Source organism: Scaptodrosophila lebanonensis, unplaced genomic scaffold (genome assembly GCF_003285725.1).
Source record: "Scaptodrosophila lebanonensis strain 11010-0011.00,11010-0021.00 unplaced genomic scaffold, SlebRS2 tig00000001-arrow-pilon, whole genome shotgun sequence".
Lineage (NCBI taxonomy): Eukaryota > Metazoa > Arthropoda > Insecta > Diptera > Drosophilidae > Scaptodrosophila > Scaptodrosophila lebanonensis.
Genome location: NW_022060529.1, coordinates 17549979 through 17571482, shown reverse-complemented (window position 1 = coordinate 17571482; position 21504 = coordinate 17549979). Strand labels below are relative to the sequence as shown.

General features: G+C 37.6%; 5 protein-coding genes across 11 annotated transcripts; 2 read left to right on the top strand and 3 right to left on the bottom strand.

The window, feature by feature from the left end:
* Nucleotides 1-581: 581 nt before the first annotated feature.
* On the bottom strand, nucleotides 582-8468 carry LOC115631092 (aspartyl/asparaginyl beta-hydroxylase). Of its 6 annotated transcripts, XM_030527743.1 has the most exons (17): nucleotides 8300-8468; nucleotides 7160-7213; nucleotides 6799-6984; nucleotides 6273-6493; nucleotides 5851-6039; nucleotides 5697-5789; nucleotides 5537-5641; nucleotides 5282-5416; nucleotides 5051-5222; nucleotides 4753-4830; nucleotides 4165-4269; nucleotides 3429-3953; nucleotides 2854-2972; nucleotides 2037-2283; nucleotides 1869-1974; nucleotides 1074-1802; nucleotides 582-1016 (listed from the first exon to the last, which is right to left on the bottom strand). In XM_030527743.1, exons 1-17 carry the CDS (start codon nucleotides 8349-8351, stop codon nucleotides 866-868), a joined length of 3267 nt encoding a protein of 1088 aa, XP_030383603.1. In that variant the 5' UTR covers nucleotides 8352-8468; the 3' UTR covers nucleotides 582-865. The 6 variants fall into 6 exon arrangements, with proteins under 6 accessions (XP_030383603.1, XP_030383612.1, XP_030383629.1 ...); XM_030527752.1 differs by lacking the exon at nucleotides 7160-7213; XM_030527760.1 differs by lacking the exon at nucleotides 582-1016 and having other exon boundaries at nucleotides 1455-1802; nucleotides 1865-1974.
* Nucleotides 8469-9140: 672 nt separating this feature from the next.
* LOC115624930 (GTP-binding protein Rit2) lies at nucleotides 9141-12522 on the top strand. The gene is made up of 4 exons (XM_030519784.1): nucleotides 9141-9273; nucleotides 9359-9694; nucleotides 10040-10096; nucleotides 10169-12522. The coding sequence occupies exons 2-4, from the start codon at nucleotides 9466-9468 to the stop codon at nucleotides 10684-10686; spliced, it is 804 nt and encodes a 267-aa protein (XP_030375644.1). The 5' UTR covers nucleotides 9141-9273; nucleotides 9359-9465; the 3' UTR covers nucleotides 10687-12522.
* Nucleotides 12523-14233: 1711 nt separating this feature from the next.
* Nucleotides 14234-17579, bottom strand: LOC115620729 (ras-like GTP-binding protein Rho1). The gene is made up of 5 exons (XM_030514149.1): nucleotides 17440-17579; nucleotides 16763-16926; nucleotides 15056-15205; nucleotides 14884-14964; nucleotides 14234-14814 (listed from the first exon to the last, which is right to left on the bottom strand). Exons 2-5 carry the CDS (start codon nucleotides 16916-16918, stop codon nucleotides 14623-14625), a joined length of 579 nt encoding a protein of 192 aa, XP_030370009.1. The 5' UTR covers nucleotides 16919-16926; nucleotides 17440-17579; the 3' UTR covers nucleotides 14234-14622.
* Nucleotides 17580-17696: 117 nt separating this feature from the next.
* On the top strand, nucleotides 17697-21058 carry LOC115620592 (polynucleotide 5'-hydroxyl-kinase NOL9). 2 transcript variants are annotated; one of them, XM_030513943.1, is made up of 3 exons: nucleotides 17697-18640; nucleotides 18700-20736; nucleotides 20797-21058. In XM_030513943.1, exons 1-3 carry the CDS (start codon nucleotides 17842-17844, stop codon nucleotides 21027-21029), a joined length of 3069 nt encoding a protein of 1022 aa, XP_030369803.1. In that variant the 5' UTR covers nucleotides 17697-17841; the 3' UTR covers nucleotides 21030-21058. The 2 variants fall into 2 exon arrangements, with proteins under 2 accessions (XP_030369803.1, XP_030369888.1); XM_030514028.1 differs by lacking the exon at nucleotides 20797-21058 and having other exon boundaries at nucleotides 18700-19942; nucleotides 20010-20192.
* Nucleotides 21059-21066: 8 nt separating this feature from the next.
* Nucleotides 21067-21490, bottom strand: LOC115620808 (39S ribosomal protein L34, mitochondrial). Its single transcript, XM_030514266.1, has 2 exons — nucleotides 21408-21490; nucleotides 21067-21343 (listed from the first exon to the last, which is right to left on the bottom strand). The coding sequence occupies exons 1-2, from the start codon at nucleotides 21428-21430 to the stop codon at nucleotides 21121-21123; spliced, it is 246 nt and encodes an 81-aa protein (XP_030370126.1). The 5' UTR covers nucleotides 21431-21490; the 3' UTR covers nucleotides 21067-21120.
* Nucleotides 21491-21504: the final 14 nt, after the last annotated feature.

Sequence of the window (21504 nt, the reverse complement as noted above, 5' to 3'; positions counted from 1 at the left end):
TATGAATTCAAAAATGAAAATTGTAAACACTGACTTGTTTGTAATCTATAAAACAGATATTAAGTTAACTCGGAACACGGTATTAAAGCAGTCTATGAAAAGGTTAAAGCAGACTTAGAACAGGTTTTTTCCTGCTGACCGTATTTTCAATATTCAGTATTCAGTTTAATGACTAAAAATTCCCGACCTCTTTGAACTCAATATTTAAATATTAATTAATTAGTCAATATTTTAAAGTACTTTAAGCAATTGAGTTGCCTGAATTCAAGTATCAAAAAATCTCAACTTTAATAACAAGGAATGGAAAATGTTTTCTTTAGAGCAACTGTGTTAAATATTCAAATATATAGTATTTGTACATATTAGCAATTCATCATTGATATTATGATTGATTAATAGCATGAAATTATCAAAAGGTGATATGAGTTTTCAAGAAAGAGCAACGCGTATTTATTAAACGTACTTCAATATAGAAGTTTGCGTTTAAAACACGAATTTTCGAACTTACCCATTTACTAATTTTCTCTGAGTGTAGCGCTTTGTTTAGCAAACTCTAGCTTAAGTAAAAGTTTAGCACGCAATGTGTTAAAGATCAAAATAGTCTACTATATTTAGTCGATTTGCGCACGTTCTGAGTGAAGCGAACATGCTGCTGCCAAACTCAGATACATATAGATATACACATAACCCATAAGTCTTACAATAAAATCCGTACAAATATATACTTAGTCTGAACACGCATACATACAATAGCTATTGTGTAAGAGATACCTTTAAGCTAAACGAATATAAAACCAGAAAATAAACTAAAGCAGGCTGGTGTTCGGGGGGAGGGGAATCGTCTTTTGTTAAACTGAAAGCCAATTCAAATCTCCGACATGCTAAGGCGCTGATCTGCTGTCAGATCCGGATGCCAAACATCCACAATCAGCACCAAACGCAATTCCGTGCCATTGTGCCAGACCTCGTGCTCGAAGCTGTCGTCGAAAATGAAGAGCTCACCCGCCTGCCAAGTTCTGTAAAGGATGGAAAATGTGATTTGGAAAACATTAAAGTGTTGACGGAGAACTCACCGCAGTTGCTCGGCCACTCGTAAGCTCGTTAATTGTGGCTCGGGGGTCACGAGCCCCAGATGGGCACGCAGACGACAATTTGTGGGTCCGCAGTGAGGCCAAACATGTGTCTGCGCCCGCATGGCGCTGAACTTAACCTGGCCGCGTCGACAGCTTGTGGCTGCTGGAAAGAAACCGGCCAGTAGGGCGCAAGTTATAGGTGCTCTCTGGCAGTTCCTGCCCACCCGCTGACCCTGCGCATATAGCTCGTATTGCGTCCAATCGCCAGTATCCCGAAGCTGTTCCGTTTCCTCTTGGAAATTGCCATGGTGGTTGAGCAAGGCCAAGGCCTCATCGCGTATAGCAGACCAATTGCGTTGCAATTTCTCAAACGATTCGGCATAGCCTGTCTCGGCTACATCCCAAAAGGGTTGAGCACGCAAATGGGGCTCGTTATAGAGGGCTCTCTGATAAACGCTGGGAAAAAACTGCTTCTCCACGCCACGTTCATACACGGCCAGCGCTTCCGATTGCTTGCCCAAGCGTTGCAGCGTCTCGCCCAACGCCAGGTAGAAAAAGCCCTCCTGTGTACCCCTCAGTCCCGATTCCATGCCGTACTTGAGGTAGGGTAGAGCTCGAGCATAGTCTCGATCCAACTGCTTCACCGCCAGACCATAATAAAGCTGTGCCAATGCATCTTGCGGCCAAATTTTCAGCGTATTCCCCGCTGTGCGTCTCACTAGCTCCAAACTAAAACAGAAAGAGACGCATTTCATTGGAGTGCTGGGAGGAATATGGGAGAAAACACACACCCACTTATTAATCATCAGATATGTGAGCGTTAGTTGATTGCGCTGCTGCGGTTCCTCCCAGAAGCGGTCGATGAGCAGCTCGTGAATGGCCACCGCTTGCTGTTGATAACCTGTGCGAACCGTGGCTTGAAATGTTCCCAACTACAAGTATGGATCTCTGTCCAGTACGCACCCATGAATCTCAGATGCTCGATGCAACGTTCTCCAGCTGCCCGAAACTCGCCATCATCGGATATCAGTTCAGCAAAGGCCAGGTAACGTTTATAGGAATCAATGGCCTGCTCCAGAATCTCATTGCTTTGCCTAATCTCGGCCAGCTGCTCCAGAGCGCGAGCTCTTGCCAAATGGGCCGATGATTTGTGCGTGTATTTGATTATTAGATTGTTAAATGCGCGCAAAGCATTCGCCGGATTCGGATTCTGGGGTTATTCAGTCAACAAAGGCATTGCAACAAATAGAAGACATGCAATAAAAGCAATAAAGTCGTTTAGTAAGCTGGTAAGTATTTAGAGTACGTTACAACATCAACCATTAAACAATAAAATGAAAAAAGTTTTTAAAAAAAATCGTAATTGCTATTTGGTAAATGGACACATAGTTGGTAATCCAGTGGGTGTGTGTATTGGAATACCAATTACATCCATGGAAACTACCAAATGGTAAGTACGCTTTTCCAATACAAAAATGGCAAATTAAATGATTTTTGTCTATTATTTTCGAATTTAATGCAGTCTTAAATACTAATTGATTTGCAAGCTTGTCAAAATTCATATAAAGTAGCATATTCTTAACAAATAAACAGAAACAATTACAAATATTATTTTATGCTTATTGAACTTAGAAAGCGAGCATTAATTAAAGCTATGAAAGGACTTTTTTTTATTTTGTTTTGATATTCTAATGATTGTTCAGCTAGGTTGAGAGAATTTAAAAACAATTTTAAATAGTAGCATTTGGTAAGCCACAACTAGTTTTAGTTTTGAACTTACCTCTCTGATCATTTCGGCATTAGCCTTACGCAGCTCCGCTTCAAAAAGATCATCATCATCGTCTGTATTTAATTTCGCTTTAGGACCAGCGCCTGGCGCTGCCTCTTTAGGTTTAATTTCTATTAAAATTATTAAATTACAGAATTAGTTAGCGCAAGAAGAGAGAACGTTGGAAATACACAGCTGAAGCAAAGTTCACAATTAAATAATTTACGGTTTAAATAGACGAAAGCTCCACCTTTTACGAACGCTTAGTATTAAAATTATGTGTTTGGCGGCTCTTAAATGCGGTTAAAATGTAAGTAGTTGGCAACTATAAATAACACTTACTATATAGGAATTGGACAATAATTTGAGTTTCTTAGAAAATGTGTAAAATATGCCATGATTATGGACTGGAAGATTACTTTAGCATCTAACAGTTACGCGAAGATGTCGGATGAGCCGATATAATGATGGATTCAGTTGATTGTTCTTGTTGTTGTTGTGGTATTGGGATTTGTTTTTTTGTTTTTTTATTTTGTTTTTAGAGATTGACAGTTTCGAAACGTGTATATAGTACATTTAGTAATTACGTGTCCAGGTTGGATCATCGGAATCTGCATCACTTTCATATTCCTTGGCCGGCAAGCGACCGTATTTGGCTTCTAGTCTATTCATTAACTCTGTGTCGTCGACATCAGATATATCACCTTCTTCGAGTTCATAGCCATAATCATCATCGATTTCGTCCTCCTCGTCCGTTATTTCGTCGTTTTCGTCCTGCGCATAGTCCTCGGCGGCACCGTCCTCATACTCCACATATATATCAGTAGACACAGTCGGCTCAGGATCAGATGCAGATGTTTTTGGTGTCGATATTTGCTCTCTGGTTTTTGTTGGGGCTGCCGTTGACACTGCTGTGATCTCTTTTGGCTCCTGCTGAGCCTCTTGCTTTGACTTATACTGTGCACTTAGTTGTTCGAATGTTTCTGGAACATAACTGTGCGATGCGGCTACATTATCATCGCTTCCACCTTCCACACCATCGGCGGCTTCGTCTATGTCACTGATCTCAACTTCGATTTCCTCCTCGATTTCAATTTCCTCTTCGGAATATTCTTGGAATGTTGCATAATGAAAATAATGAAATTAGTGCTATTATCCTAGGGATAACTTTTTAACTGAAATGCTCAAAATAATTTCACTGCACACGGAATGAAATTATTTTGAACTGGAAGCATACAGACTCTTGCAAAGACTAGAAAATTAACCAGCAATCTATCAATTATTGCAAGGTGCGTAACTTGGGCCTTAAATTTATATCTCAACCATCATCAAGCGGTGGCAGCTCCTCGTCATCGTCGGGTATATGATCTTCGGCAGATGCGATTGTCAGCCTACGTCTCATACAGGCTTCCTGATTCATCTGTTCGGCTATTTATGAGCGCGAATCGGGTAAAATGGTGAGTATTATTATCGAATATTATAGATAGATAGAATTCTTACAAATAATCGCAATATACATACATGTGCGTTAACTAAAAGGAGAACAAAGCGTTTACTACAATAAAACAAAAATACAAATAATAAGCCCAAATAAAGATCTTGAATAACATTTAGCAAATTTTCTAATACAACATCCATTGAAGTTTTTAAGAAAGTGCAAATTTTTGTTTTTACGATTCGAAACAATTTTGTTATGGTAGTTAGTTTATTTGGTAACCAATATCATCACAACATTAAGAAAAGGCATGCCTGTTTGATAATAAGAGTACACTTAACGAGCTCAGATTTCCATTGATTGGGTTAAATAAAAATTTAAATAAGCGCCAATTTGTGTTAACAAACCCTAAGCAGTTATAAGATAATTGCAATAACCTTGGGCGTGCTTCGATTGAATGGCAATAGAAAACTCACTTGTATTTGGATTTTTCCGTATCAATACAAGCCGTGAAACTAAGGCAAGTGCAACGCCAACGCCAAATTTGACGAGAACTGTAAAATGATGTAGGTTTTAGTATGAAATCATATCTTATAACAACAGATAACTAAACGCAATTTGCACTTTCTTGTACAGTAGTCGAAATAAAATACATATGTAGTATATATACTCGTATTACCTAAATTTCACGTCGAAAAGGTGGAGCAGATGCGCGTTGTTTAACCCTGTTTTTTTCACAATGATTTACACGTTCGAATTACATTATATACTTACGCGATGAAAACCAAGATGACTCTGTTGCTTCTGCATCGTTATCATTATCATTGGAAGTATCCTGGTTAGTAATATCTGCGGTTGAAGCGGCAGCTTCCCGTGCCTTTTCTTGTCTTAACAACAATTCTTCGGCTTCATTATCAACCGTCTGATCAAGCGATTCAAAATCATCCTGCAACAGCCATAAAGCATTAAGAGCGAATTGGTGGGTTGAAAAAATATCTAACTAACATCATCAAAGTCCTCATCATTTGCATTTGACGTACTTTCGGGCTTTGATTGAGATTTTGGTGGCTCAACAGACTCCTCAATATCTTCTTCATCTGCATCGTCATCATCTGCATCATCATCAGCTTCATCATCGTCCTGTAAGTAACAAAAGTCAAAACAATTAATTAAACAACTTTTTGTAGAATATTCCTATAACTACGGGATATAAGTACTAAGAGTTCAACTAAATTGACATAGTTTTTAATAAAAATGTACCTCATCGGCATCATCCTCAGGTGTGTTAGACTGGGGTGGTTCAAGTGACTCCTCAACTTCTTCGTTGTCGTCTTCATCATCCACGTCATTCTCAGCATCGTCCTCCTTCAATTAAAATGGGATATATTTTTGTCAAGGAATATAAAACAAGTTTTCTTACCTCATCATCATTATCAGCTTCATTTTCTGTGCTTAATTGAGACTGGGGCTGCTCAGTGGTTTCTTCATTGTCTTCGTCATCCTCTTCATCATTCTGTTACCGAAAAAAATGCAATTATTACGCAAAATAATATAATCTTAATATATTTATTAACCTCATCTAAATTATCGCTAATTTTATTGGGTGCACTTTCGGGTCTCTTTTGTATCTTCGATAGCTCTATTGACTCTTCAATTCCATCATCTTCGGCGGCCGTATCTTCATCTTCATCTTGGTCATATTCCTGCTCTTCGTCGGCTTCCTTTTCTGCGGTTGCTTCGTCGTCGTCATCATTTTCTTCAGCCTAACAATAAGGGATATTAATTATAAATACATTTAAAATGTCAACTTATACAAAAGGACAATATTAAGAGCACAAATTGTTTATATGCTCGTATATTAACGAACCCTGAAAGTCTGTTGTTATTTATGTATGTATAACTATTTTTAAGCTAATTATCTCAAAGCAATTAATGGTGGTACTAAATTGAAAGTACTAATCCGATAATTACAGACTGAAATCAATGAATTGAATACCTCTTCTTCCGCATCTTCATCATCATCATGGTCGTCGTGTTCGTCATGATCGTCATCATCATCATGATCGTCATGATCATCATGATCGTCATGATCGTCATGATCTTCCCCTGATATTGCGGCGGCCCCGTGTTTATCGTGTTCATCATGTTCCTCACGATGCTCGTCTACCCACCCATCAAAATAGTTGGAGAAGCGCGACTCTGATAATGGCGTGTCTACTGCAAAATTGCCATAATATAACAAAATAATTATTATAATATATTTGCGATGAGACCACCACCTTATTTTGTTTAATATGGTATAAAGTTATCAACAAAAGATACAGAATAATTTGCATATCAATTCGTAAAATATAAAAAATTGGCTATGAAAACTATATCCTTGCTATCAATTTTCTTATAGTTTTTTGAGTAAAATGAAATTAACATCATGATATCCTTAAATTAATCGAATCGTATGCAAATTATTTGTGTCTATTTGACATCCAATTGTAATACCAAGTAGTGTTTAAAATGTTACTTACAGTCCGCCAAACCGCGATTTTCCATTATAATGAGGCCCACGAGGCCCAACAGCACTGCCATTAGCGAGAAGAATATTATTTTGGCACACCAATGTCCGCCCGTACCATGTTCGTGATGCACGTGCAAATGCACGTCGTCGTTTCCCATCTTTGTGATGTGCACGCCATGGGAAGATTCGTCGTCATCTATTATCATGTGAGGTAAACACATGTGTTTAGTAATTGTTTAATTAAGTGTGGATTAGGTTTAGATTAGTAGCAGGTAGCAAGATCAGCAGCTCACAAAGCATGTTGGGTAGCTAAGCTTCATCGGGATGCAGTGAGAGAGAGGACAAAGTTTTTATTACAATGTACTTGCTACCTTGAAAGCTTTGCTGGCGTGAAAAACTCACTTCGCCCTCAGATTTGCGATCATCTAGACAGAAATTTAGTGACATTGATTAGATTAGTTATTTTACTAGACAAAGCTAACGCCAATTAACATGTCGGCATGTTTATTCCAATATATGTATGTACATAGACACACATTCGCAATTATAAACAATGAACATGCAAGTCATGTTCCTGGGCACTTGGCCAAATGAAAGACATATGTATGTACATACATTCAAAATATGTATGTTGTTTTGTAGACTTTGCGATTAAATGAAAGATGTCCACAATGTAGTGGGTGTAATGGGTGGCAGAGCATTAAGCTCACGGAAGTGACTTGACTTTGAATATTGCAGTTCATATTTAATTAATTTTCATACAGAACGTGAATAAGGTTCCTGACAATACTGTGGGCAATACATACAATTTATAGATATATGTACATAGATATAAATATACATATACACTCATACATATTTGCTTAAATCATTAAACATGGCAGCAAGTGCAACGATCAACACTTTGTTTGAGTTATTCTACTAAAAAGAGATTAGATAAAAGATACAAGAGAGTAGTGGAACGTTTTTTAGTTTGTTTCGAGATAAGAAACGACATAAAGATAAAGAGAATGTCGTATTGTTTGCCTCAGAAAAGATTTAAATAAATAAGAAGAGGAATTTATTTATAAATATGTATGTATGTACTCGTACATACATGCATAGGTAGGGGACTGAGATACGAATCCTTATGGCTTCTTAAAAGAGGCTTAGGGCGGCTTGTAGTAACCAGGCAATTGCTTGAAAATATTGGTAGAAATTCCGGCTTTTAAATTACCAAATGCATTTATATGTGTATGTATTTTCACTTCATAAACTAATGTATTTACATATACATGTGTACATATGAGTATTTGTGCTCCGACAGCGCCGAAAATCGTTTTAAAAAATAAAAATAAATCTGTTTCTTTTTTGATGGCACGCATAGCGACAACAGCGGCGTATAATTTTATATAATAGGGCAAAGTTATTTTTAAAGGCACTCTACAATATTATTTCGCTAATAAAAGATCTGCCACATTTCAGCCTGTGAGCTGATATGTCAAAAAACACTAAAATTCCGACGCACTTACCACGTTTTCTGCGTTTATCCTTACGTTTCCGCGGCTGCACATCGCCCGACATTTTTCCTGTGCTTCCTATACTAATTCAATGCAATTTATATTATGTTTTCTAAAATCTATGCTTTACTTTTGGATACTGAATGAACGAATTGTCAGCGGCCGAAACGCTCTGACCGCGATCACCGCTGGGAACTAAATGCAAACGGCTCTCTCTCAAGTAGAATTATTTATAAAATGCGCACCGTTGCCAGCGGCGCTGCCAGACTTTCTGAGCATTAGAAAGAGAATTGAAAACTGCGGTACCAGAGGAAAATTATCATTATAAGATAATGAACAAATGAAATGATAAATGAATACATTTTATGTTTTTACAATACTTCCCAACAAAAATAATTACAGGCAAGTGCACTTGTAACTCTTTAATATTTAATGTTAACGCTACAACGAAATAATTGCGTGGTGTTGACAATTCTTGTTGCTTTTATTTAATATAAACAATATTTTTACTTTTCCGTTTTAATGTTTTACTTATTATAATTATTGAATTAACGACCCAAAAGTTTGAATAATTTAAATTCAAATGGGCGTCAGAGTGTCACAGAGTTTGCAGCCAACAGCTGTTTAAGTAGAGCTGCCAGCTTTACGAAAAGTTGCGCGCGCTTCTGAAAATGACTCATTTTTATTGTAAATATTAAAAAAAATCCCCAATAAGCTTATTTACGTAATTTCTAATCTTTTGCCACAGTATTTGAAGCTTATATACAGTTTGTATTTATCATTGATTCGTCATCTACCCGCCCGAAAGCTGCACTCGCCAACCCTTCCGCTTCTGCCACAGCTGTGTGTGTTCAGTATACCCAAAAAACAGCAAATTTCCCAATAGAAACAACATCAAGCCAAATCGGCCGAAATGGTGTACAAATACGACATAATTTAAATCAAAAAAGGACCGTTTGCAGGTTCGGGCCAAGTGCAGCGGCGTGGTAAGTATAATGCAGTGCACAATATAACAAAAAATAAATTTGTACTGCTATTGGTGATTCTAAAATTTGGTTTTTCGTTGCGCAGCTCTGCGCTGAGATACACACAGAACAAACTACGCATTGTTTGTTCAAGCAGACCGAAAAGGCGAGGTCGGGTCAACGATTCCTACCACGCCTTGGAGTTTAAAAGGTATGGCCGGTGACATGTCCATTGGTTGCGCCGCCTTGAAAAGATCAACCAAGTTGAAATCCTGCACGAGCTCTGCGGATACGGACTCCATGCACATACCAAATGAGAGCAAGGAAAATGGTAACATGGGCTTACTAATCAAGCCACCTAGTGCACCACCGCAGAATATGCGAGGAGGCTTGCGAGTATACAAGATTGTTATACTTGGGGATGGAGGAGTCGGCAAATCGGGTAAGTGACCATGAAATTTGCATTCACAAGGTGACGATGGCGCCTCCACAGCCGGACGGCATCCACATACGCACGCAAAACACACTCCCGCGCATGTCGCTAACAATGAAAATTATCATTGCGTCGTTTTGATTGTGGTTGCGAAAAATCAATAAATTATCTCAATTTCTTTTACGCTTTGTTTTGCTGCCCTGCGGCCGCTTTCTGCTTGCGCACTCCGAACCAAACCACCCCTTACTACCACCGGCGTGATGTGCGGCGTTCGTGCGTTCGGCAATTTCTGTGTGTACACAAATCAAAACATACACACGCCCCCACATCCCCCCACTTTTACAACCGTTACAGCTGTTACTCTGCAATTTGTCAGTCACAGCTTCTTGGACTATCATGACCCAACAATCGGTGAGTTGAGCAAGTCTTTGCTTGGGATCTGTTTATTTTTATTGCTGTGGACTATTTTGCATTTATTTTCAGAGGACTCTTACCAGCAACAGGCGGTCATAGACAATGAAGCCGCTTTGTTGGACATACTGGACACTGCGGGTCAGGTGGAGTTTACGGCCATGCGGGACCAATACATGCGTTGCGGCGAAGGTTTCATCATTTGCTACTCGGTCACTGATCGTCACAGCTTCCAGGAGGCTTCAGAGTACAGAAAACTGATAACGCGCGTCCGTTTGTCTGAGGACATACCGTTGGTATTGATAGCCAACAAAGTTGACTTGGAATCTCAACGTCGAGTTACAACCGAGGAGGGTAAGAACTTAGCCAATCAGTTCGGTTGCCCGTTCTTTGAGACATCGGCCGCCTTGCGTCATTACATAGACGAGGCATTTTACACGTTAGTTCGTGAAATCCGGCGCAAGGAAATGCAGAAAGCACTTGGCACGGATACCAGTTCGGAGAAGATACACACACGCCATCGCAGCCGTTGGTGGCGCATACGATCCATCTTCGCTTTAGTGTTTCGTCGACGCCGCAACCTAAATTAAAGGCCGCGTAATGCGTCATTTTGCCTGTTTTCAATGCAAATTAGTGCAATATTAACCCCAACGTTATATATATGTATTTTGTGGCTATATATGGACTATATATAGCCCATCCAATCATATATATATATACGTATATACATATAAATGTCTAATATTTTTCCCAAGCCTCAACAATGCAGGCCGACGACTAAAAAGAATTTATCAATCGAAAAACTATAGTTATACCCATGAGTGCGGTTAGTAGGAGCGTTTAGGATAGAGAGAGTATAGAGCATTGTCTGAGAGGTATTTATTATTTGTTAAATATTTAATGTCTTGTTGTATTGTTGCAAGGTGAAGATTTTGAAGCGTGGATAGGATAGGGCCTGGCCACTAGCGCACAGTATTGATATATATATATCAATAATAGCACGATCCAAATAATACATTATATTATTAATGCACGTACATATGTAAACCAATTGTAAACGTTGTTTCCTAACGAAAAAAGAAAGGAATATTAGAAGTTAAATGAGCAAAATGTTTGAGCACAAAAATGCAGGAGACGAGAAAAATCAACAAAATGCATTTACATTGAATAAGTAATAACTAAAAACGATAATAACTTCAAAGCAAAATCAAAATAACTGAGTCCTAACCAAAAATTAAAAATACACGCTAATACCGCACTGCTGTAAAGAAAACAAATCCATACAGGATACGAGTATGGAGAGAGCGTACGTTATAGAGCTTTAAGTCGCAAACTGTCCAAAAAACAAAACAAAAAAGAATCGAAGCAGAACTTTTCCTTTTGATAAGCCCTACATACTTATATACATATGTGTGTTTATTAATCGAGCGCAGCATCGAAGCACAAATGAACATTTTCAAACAAAATGTTAATCCTAAATAGAAATCCATTTGAAACAAATAATATGAATACACGAATGCGGGATCATTATCAATATTTTTTATCAAAAACGAAGGAAAAACTCAAAGTTTGAACGAAAATTTTAAAAGAATATTGAGCTTTATAAAAACTACAGGTCCTTTTTATTTTTTACTTTTAATGCAGCTGAGCTTACGTTGGAACACATACACAATTGTTTATATTACGTTTAACTGTTAAGTATATAATTATTTAAGTTTATTTATTGTTAGCTTTACGTTTTTGTTAATTACTATTTATCGTCAAGTTCCCTAAGTATCATAAATGTTACTGCATTAGCACAAAGTACACTGCTTTAATATTTGTTACGAATCTTGTTTTACGTGTATACATTTTTATAAATTGTTATTGCAAAATACAAATCAATCACAAATGCACCGGCAAAGGCGCGAGTCGCTAATAGGAATATGCCAACATGCATATACATACATATGTATGTATGTATTTATATAGAAAATAAACAGCGCGTATACATTAAGATAATACGACGTAAATTTATTAACAAATGTCAAGTAATTGATTGCGGGTAGATGAAAAGAAGTTTTCCGGAATGTTACAAATTCGAGTACTAACTTTTTTTTTTAGAAATATAAATACTGCACTGAAAAAAAAATCAAATCATAAACGAGTTTGCTAGAAAGCGACTCAAGCATAAACGAGGCAAGCGATAGAGATACGAAAACTGGAGGCTGCTCTGAAAATAGAACCTAGTTTGAGAAGCGGTTCGCCATGGCAGTGCAAAGATGAAAAGGAGGAACATGAGTCAAGTTTTGCGTAGGAGATGAAATAATTATAACTACATATATATGATGTAACACAACCAAGATTTTGATTCCTAACGTTATCATTATGAGTACATTTTAAATGTAAAAGCAAACCCTCAATAAAGATTTTGGAACCCCCGTTAATGAATATTATTATTTTTGATCGGACGTTTGCAATTTACATTCCTGAGCAGCTTGTTAAATCAAATTGACATATTTTAGTAGGTTTGGGGATTTATTAAATGAAAAAGAACCCTAATTTCAGATAGGGTTTATTTTAATGCAACATTAATTATTTTACAGCAACACGAGTTCAAGTTGGAAAGTTTCCTTATTTCTCATTCAGGTTATGAGCAAAAACGAATCACATGCTTACTATATATCTCAAAATAGGATATGGAATTATTGATAGACATTGTCTCTAACAAACGAAGTGAAAATAAAACAGTTCAATACTGCTTACAGGTAACTAGTGTAGCTCCGAGAAAATCCAAAATGTATTTCAAATCACACACCAAAGTATAACATAAGTTGACGTCCCATGAGTTCCAGATCCAGGTAGTTCTTAGAGGTCATGATGTGAAATCCAATGGCCGAGATCTGTTTCTTCCACTCTAAAAATTTGCGGAAACTTAAATAACAAACGCACAGCATTGATTTTTATCGATTTATTTATCATATATATGTTGTATATTAGTAAAATATTTTTTACCTTTCATTTTTTTAAATTTGTTTTTGTTGTAAGGAATATTATGCAAAATGCACAATACGTTCTCATTTTAAATAACCAACCGTATTACACGAAAAACTAAATTTAAGAAATACATAATGAAATAATTTAGTTATTTTTTTTTAGACAGGAGATGTTTCGTTTCATTTTTCTTTTTTTGTATTTTTCTTTGAACAAAAAATTCTAATTACGACAACTGAGAATAATGCGCAGTATAATTGTTGCTAACAAATCATTTTCAAAAACAAAGTCAAACATTTGAATTCACTTTCCGTTTTGGGTTTGGTTCCACTATGAAGCTGTGGTCAATTGTTGTTTAGGCATTTACACATAATTTGGTAATCTGGTGAATGTGTATTTGTTGTTGTTTTTGTCTATGTTGTTGCTGTTTTTGGTTTATTGTATAGGAAGCAAAAAAACATTGAATGCACATATCCATATCTGCAATTACGTTAACGCCTTGTTGTAGTTTTTGTTTTGTTTGTTGTTGTTGTATTTATAAATTTAGTAAATTTCTTAATAGTAACTGTAGAAAATAGTAGCGTAGTTCCACTTTGCTGACACGCAACTTTTTGTGTGAGAATTACACGCTTGACGGTACAAAATACAAAAAGAGATATACACATTAATGTATTGTATATTTTGTTTATATATGTATATGGTTTCGGTATTTTATAAAATCATAAAATACACTTCATACATATATGTAGTTTACGCGTTATCTTGTGTTTAATGCAAAATACAAATATTAAAAACCCGTTCGCAAAGTTGTTCGCGAAGATTTGAATGCATCTCATTTGTGGCTTACGTTTAAACATTTGCGTATCAGTTTGTTTGTTTCTTTTTTGTTTTTTGTCTTGTTGATGTAAGTTTCCTTTTCATTAATTGGCGGTCATTGTTGATTCACTTGCATTTATTAAATTTGTTAATTCCTATATTTGTTTTAATTGCGTATCTTCTTTTGCTCGTTATCATCAATATCATTCATCGCCTTCAAAGTTTTAAATGTGAAAAAAAACTGCATCACCGGCAAGGTTTTTTGTGTTTGTTTTAATGCTCGCGAAATGCATGCGCATTTTTAACGTTTTTTTTTTTTAATTTTACAAAAAACCGATACGACGACGATAAATGTATACATATATATTTTGTTGTAGTTGTTGTTGACTGATTTATGCCTTAAGATACAAATAATAATGCAATGTTTTATTGTTTTCTTTCGGTTAATAACTACTTTAGACTGTATATAAAATCAAATCCGCATTTGACAGTTTGCCAGTTTGCCAGTTTGTAATTATAGTTGCCGTTTTTGTTGTTGTTGTGCAGAGTTTTACAAAAATGTGTATACATGTGAGTGGCTGGTTTTTGTTTTTGATTTTGTTTTTCTTTTCTTCTGCTGTGGGTTTATATTTGCAGGATTTCGCATGTTGTTGTTGCTGTAGTAGTGGTTATTGTTGTAAAAGGTCTGTGTGTGTGTATGTATGATTTGTAATGTGTAGAGTTTGTTATTTGCTCTTTTAGAGCAAAAGGCATTTGGTCTTCTTCCTCTTTTTGACTTGCAATGCAGCTCTGGTTGCTGTCTCAAACACATCTCGCACGCCCTCTTTGGACTTGGCCGAACATTCCAAATAGGCAAAGGCATTAATTTTCTCAGCCATAGCGCGTCCCTCTTGCGGCTTAACCGGCTCCTGCTTCATTTTTGCGAGATCCTTTTGGGAAAATGTTTTTGCATTATTAATTTATATGCATATCTATTTAAATATATAATGAGCACTTACCCGAATTGTGTTGGGATCATTTCGTAAATCTTTCTTATTTCCTACCAGAATGATTGGAACATTCGGACAAAAATGTTTGACCTGTGCAGAGTGTCGGCAGAAATAGGTTATAATTATTGTGTGTGGATTGCGTAACGATTTAAATTTGTTTTTTAATTTCTTTTATTCTTACCTCTGGCGTCCATTTTTCAGGGATATTTTCTAGTGAATCGGGTGAGTCCACTGAGAAACACATAAGAATAACATCCGTGTCGGGATAACTCAGTGGTCGAAGTCTGTCGTAGTCCTCCTGACCAGCCGTATCCCATAAGGCCAACTCCACCTGTAGAAGAACAGTTCGTTGATGAGAATGATGACACTTAATACAAACATGGTTTTCAAGAGAGCGAGAGAAACACATATACATACATACATCCATACTTATATATACATATGTGTGTACGTAAAAGCTAAATAACTTCAAGTTTCAGATAGCAAGGAGTTGGCGGCGGAAATGCCAAGCAAATAAATCATAAACATAGGAGATGTCGATGACGCGCGTATGGCACCATATGTAATCGCGTTATCCAAACAAGAACCACCATTTTGTGGCGTGCGAATTGTTAAGTTTGTATTACATAAATATGTACATATATAAATTCACAATAATCATATATGTGCATATGTATGAACGTCTAAAAGCTATTTTATATTTTTATACCCTTCCCTGAAAACTGTAAGGTAATATTGTTTTCGGTGTGTTTTGTAAAATCCTTTCCAACGACTGGCTGTCAATACTCCTCCCACTATTTTAGAGCTATCGCGTTAAATCTTTTCATTGATGTTTATATTTGACGAACACAAATAATATTTCGAGTCCGACCATGATCTCTATAACATATAGCGCTCATAGAAACTGCTTGTTTAAAAATGTGTATTTCAGAAAGCTCCATTGTTTATAAACATGTTGGAACCAAATTGAATATTGAGAATATTGTTGCTATATCCGATGGTAAAAAAGGTAGCAAAAACATCTTTTCTGAACAAAATTGACAGTACGGACATTGTAGGATTTGGAGAAATCAATGTTTTGTTTTCAGACGTAGTGAAGGGTATATAGCTTTTGCGCAGACGAAGATAATTAGCTCTTATTGTTTTCTTTACCAAAATGAGAAAAATATCAAAACAAGACTTGATGAGTTGCAAATATGTACATATGTATGTACGTACGAAATCAGCACAACAAATATTCATTACAAATGAGAGAGCGCCAGCTGCAAAGACAGCTAGGTAGGGACCAGTCTACAGGTAGTGGCCCCAATGGGGAGAGCACGAGAGGCGCAACACTCAAAACTGTATGTGCGCAACGGACTTGTATAAGAAAAGTAAAAGAGCGGCAGCGGTAGTGGCAGCAAGAAACGGAAGGAAGGGAACACCGCCAGTTCAGTACGTATTCATGTACGTCTGGTTGGGGCTATATGTATATACATACATTCATACATATATGAATGTGATTGTATGGGTATGGTTATTGCTATGTGTGGAGTCAAGTATTGCCGTACGACAGTGATATTGACTCACAACTTTTTTTACAACATGATCACACACACAAGCAACGCATGTATGTGTATGTACATATGTTTGTATTTAAGAAAATAATAAATATACATACGCATGTACATATGTATGTATGTATCTACGCAGAGCGGATACACACGAATACGCACACGGTATTCATATTGTTGAATGCATAAATAATAATTGCGCATGAGTGCAACATTTAATGCTCAAAGATCAGATGATTCAATTTAATTGAAAGTTAACAGAAACCTCAGACCTCCCATCGCACCACCCATCCGTACTATACATGATGAGTTATACAAAACAAACAATAACTTACCTGTTTGCCATCGACTTCGATATCGGCAACATAATTCTCGAAGACGGTCGGTACATAGACCTCTGGAAATTGGTCTTTACTAAAGACAATCAGAAGGCAAGTTTTACCGCAGGCACCATCGCCGACAATTACCAATTTCTTGCGAATCGTCGTCATTGGGAGTTCTGGAATTAGATGTGCATATGTATGTAGTTAGGTACGTGTGTGTAGAATGCAATCGCGTAGAAGTTGATGCGTAGCGTTTAAATTATTTGCGAAAACTGCGCGAGCTGTTGAAATATAGGAATGAAAAAAGCCATACTACAGGCAGCCACACACACACACACAAGTACACTTAGTCATACACTTTTAAGCTTGTTGCTGCTACTGCTGACGATCTAATAGTGAAGAAGAAGCAGTACCAGCCGCATGAGACGACGTTTGATGTTTTGACAATCACCGTCGATATAACCACAAATTCTATTTCACATGCAATTGGTATAGATTTTATGTCTTTATAAATCTATTTGCCATTTATTTATTTAACATTCATTTAGTATTGCCATTGCTGAGCGTGCATTTGTATGCGTGCGACCGTATAAGCAGTCTTCAATCATACATATGAATATCTTGTATTGGTGGCTGCGTCTGTGTGTGTGTGGAATTTTTTCACTGCTCTTTCAACTTTTCTCACTTACATTTAAGTATATTTGCAACACTCAGTACGTACGAATTCGACACTTATGTTGTTTAAAAAATGGCACAAATATGTTATTTCTTATACTGCTACCGATATTTATTTCGTATAAAACCTAATACAATTAAAAATTCGAAATTTCTTCTGCTGAACTCGACGATTTTTTTCTCATGCAAAATGACGATGAACAGTTCACTCGTTTATTTCGTGGTAGTGGATGAACGTCAGTGAACAACCAACGCCTTCAGAGTTGCTTCGCATGACCAGTTCTGGAAAATGCGGAATGTATTAATTTTGGTTTCACACTGAATGTCAAAATTGGTAACTTAGCTTCCTCTTCTGACCTCCAAAATCGCGTGTACCGGTTTGTGATTGCTCTTGTTAGTTGACTTATTAAGAAAAAATGAGCTCGGCATTAAATAAAAAAGTACTAAATGAAATAGCATTTAGTTTCAAGCTTGCGGAGGGACGCAAACCAGAGCAGACTAAGTCGATTCGAGCACCAGCCCATCTTCAATATAAGTTTTCCGTTCAAAATGAAGCTAGGTCAGTTGGTCAGAAGAGTTTAGGAAATTCTCAAGACTTTAGTAAAATGCTTTCCAAAGCGAAGTTGGAGCCCAACATGCTAAAGAAGCGAGCCAGAGAGCCGGAGTTAACAAATCCAGTTCAAACCAAGAAAGTAAAGCAGGACAAATTAAACAGCATTGAACCTGAACCAAAAACGAAAACAAAGCAAACTCCTCTTCAAAGTGTAGCTGTTGGAAGGGACCCGCAGCCAACAAAGCAGACAAAGACTTTCCCACCAATACAGGCCAAAAAAATAAAACAAGGCGCATTAAAGGACACTCAACCTGATCGAAAAACGGAAAAAGAAAAGGTTTATCCGAATGTACCTGTTGCACAAGTTAAGCCAAAATCGTCCAAAGTCAGTAAGACTGTTCACAGAAATGAGCCGGGCGCATTGAAACGGCCATCGACTTCGCCACCATTACCGGTCCAGAAAATAAAGCAAGACGAACCTCATCCAAAAGGGAAGACAAAACAAAAGCGTCAATTAAATGTCCCTGATGGAAAAGATAAGAAAAAGTCGACTAAGGCCAAGAAGAATGTTAACACAAAGAACAATTTTGTACCAACCGCGAAGGATTTCTCCGGTCCAAGAACAGATGCGGATTTTTGTTGTTTGGAAGAAGTTGAAGATGGTACGTATTTAGTTTGTATATAAACATATTCGTTATGATAATTTTTATTTTTAAAACAGGCTCACCATATGGGGAGGATTCGGATCCCCTGTTTTCTGATGATTCGTACAGCTTAGATTCAGATTCAATCGTTTCGCATGATGAAAACGTAATGGAGTTAGGGGACGAACAATCAGATAGTTCGGGCATTATGTCTGACGAACAATTTCCAGAAATATGTGTGATAGATGCTACTGGTCAATGTGAAAGCGTCGCCCAACTAGAGTTACTTAGCCCAGTTACAAACGAATTGGGAGCTTGCGACGATTGGCTGCATATACCAGATCAGTCATCAGAGTATATTGTTAATCATATACCTATTGTAACTGAAACCGAAGGTGAGGATGTCCAAGCTGAACAATCTGATGCATCAAGTGACATTTCTATGGAGGACGACGCATCGGTAGAGGATCTAAATATCAATGAAAGCCCTAGCTCAACCTTAACCAAGGATTTAACATCATCAGAGTATATTGTTAATCATATACCTATTGTTGCTGAAACCGAGACTGAGGATGTCCAAGCTGAACAATCTGCCGCATCAAGTGAGATTTCTATGGAGGATGACGCATCGGCAGAGGATCTAAATATCAAGGAAACCTGTGAGGATTTCACATATCCGGCAAGTGGTCCAACCATTGAGAATGCCATTGTAACAATCAGCGAAAATCCAGCGGATCTTCAGTTAAGCGGTTTGTTCGAGAACAGTCCAAAAGCAAATCTTGTTTTGGCGGCTATAAAATACGACTTGGAGATATATGGCTCAGTTGTAGTGACGCTATTGGCAGGAAATATCGAAGTGAACGGCTTTAAGCTAAGAAAACTCTTGCCAGAGACAATTTATTCTCCAAAGGGATTTAGTAAGGTGGTACTTTCTCCTATTCCTCGAAAGAAAACTGGTAAAGGCGATATAAATTTGGATCAGCTCCACGACTCGTTCTCTAAAGCGCAAATTGGTAATATATTGAGCAATTATGATGAAAAGACAGACGCGCTCGTTCTGTTGCAGCGAAATAGTGGTGCCCAGAAAATGATGAATATTTTTTCAAAACACATTGCTGAGAATTTATTTCCACATTTAAACATCTTGTCTTCATCTCGACCAATTGGCGCCAGCGAGTATTTGCTTCATTGCCTAATACAAATCGCTGCTAAAGATGGAGGCTTGCAGGTGCCAGCGCAATGGAAAAAACTAGCGCTAAAAAATAATAGCCGAATGATGATAACTGGCGGAAAATCCGTGGGTAAATCAACGTTACTTAGGTATGTGTTGAATCGTCATTTGACACAGTTTCCTCGCATTCTTCTAATCGATTTGGACATTGGACAGCCTGAAATATTTGTTTCGGAGACAGTATCATGCACAATAATTGATAAGCCACTATTGGGACCAGGATTTTTCTTAAATAAACAGCCAGACAGAGCCTTCGCTGTAGGGCATATAAACATTGTAATGTGTGCCAAACAATACCTCCGAGCGGTTAGCCAATTGTTGGAATATTGCCAAAAGAACGCCCACTTTGCTGGAATACCTTGGCTAATCAATACTATGGGCTATAACAGGGGCTTCGGCTTGGAACTGATGAGTTTGTTAATTAACCATGTTAAACCCAGTGATGTGGTGCAAATTGAAAGCTCAAAAATTATAAATAATTTCGATAGTCTGCTGGATTGGCAAACAGTGTCCAATGTAAAGCGTATTATCTTCAGTACCGACGAATTCAGTACTACTGCTGTGCCTAAATATAATCTACACCATCTTCACAGTGCCGTTCCGAGTAAGGAAGAATCCAACTCAAAGGCTAGGAATATGAGCGCACAGGATGTGCGCTATGCCAACTTATTAGTACGTCTGAGTGCTGCCCTCAAAGGCAATGCCGAATGCCTTACGAACTGCACACCGTGGAGTGTACCTTTGGATGATATAAAAATCCAGCATTTGACATCTGGTGAATATTCCCGAAGTGAGATTATATATGGCATGGAGGCGAATATAGTTTTTCTGTGCATCAAACGTAAGGAAAAGAATGAGTTGGCGCCGGAGTGTATAGGCATCGGTAAATATTAAAATAATTCAAAATTTGCTCCAATTTCAATTAACTCCGTTTGTCTTTTAGGCGTGGTGCGTGCCATTGACTATGAGAAGAACAGATTATATTTAATCCCAGCCATGCCGATTGGACGTTTAGCTGATATAAATTCCTTAGTCCTGGGTGGCGATGTGACCCTACCTCAGAGCTTCTTTAAGGATCAAGGACCCGATGTGGCGAACAGTGTTCCGTTTGTTTCTATAATGGACGACTCGAAGTCGTCGAAAAGCATTAAACAAATATACTTCCGTCGCCATTGATCTGCACTGATCATCAGGCTAGCATAAAATCTGCTTATTTGTTTGTAATAGTAGAAATTTATTACTTATAAAAGCGTGAAAGCGTTGTGTTCTAATGAGAGAGATTGTGCCTGCCCTTCAGTATACGTCGCATGATGACACGTCGTCCCTCCGGTGTGGATAGCCTGGCTTCCCAACCGTGCACATTAATTCGTTTGACTTCGCGTGGTTTAGGAAAGTGGCAGCGCAATTTGGTTTTAAGGATCCCGCGGTCAAAGGCGTGCTTTTGTCGCACAAACAACGTTTGCGCCGTGTTTATAGCCGTCAGGCAGGTTCTGCAAATACATTCAATAAACTGAATCCATACAAAATAATGAATTAATTCAAAATTTATCTCACCTTTGGAACAATCCCTGGAACATGTTGAATAATATGCCGATGCCAAGAAGAACGCAACACAGCTGTTTAATTTGCGGCCTTGCCAGATTGTCTACAT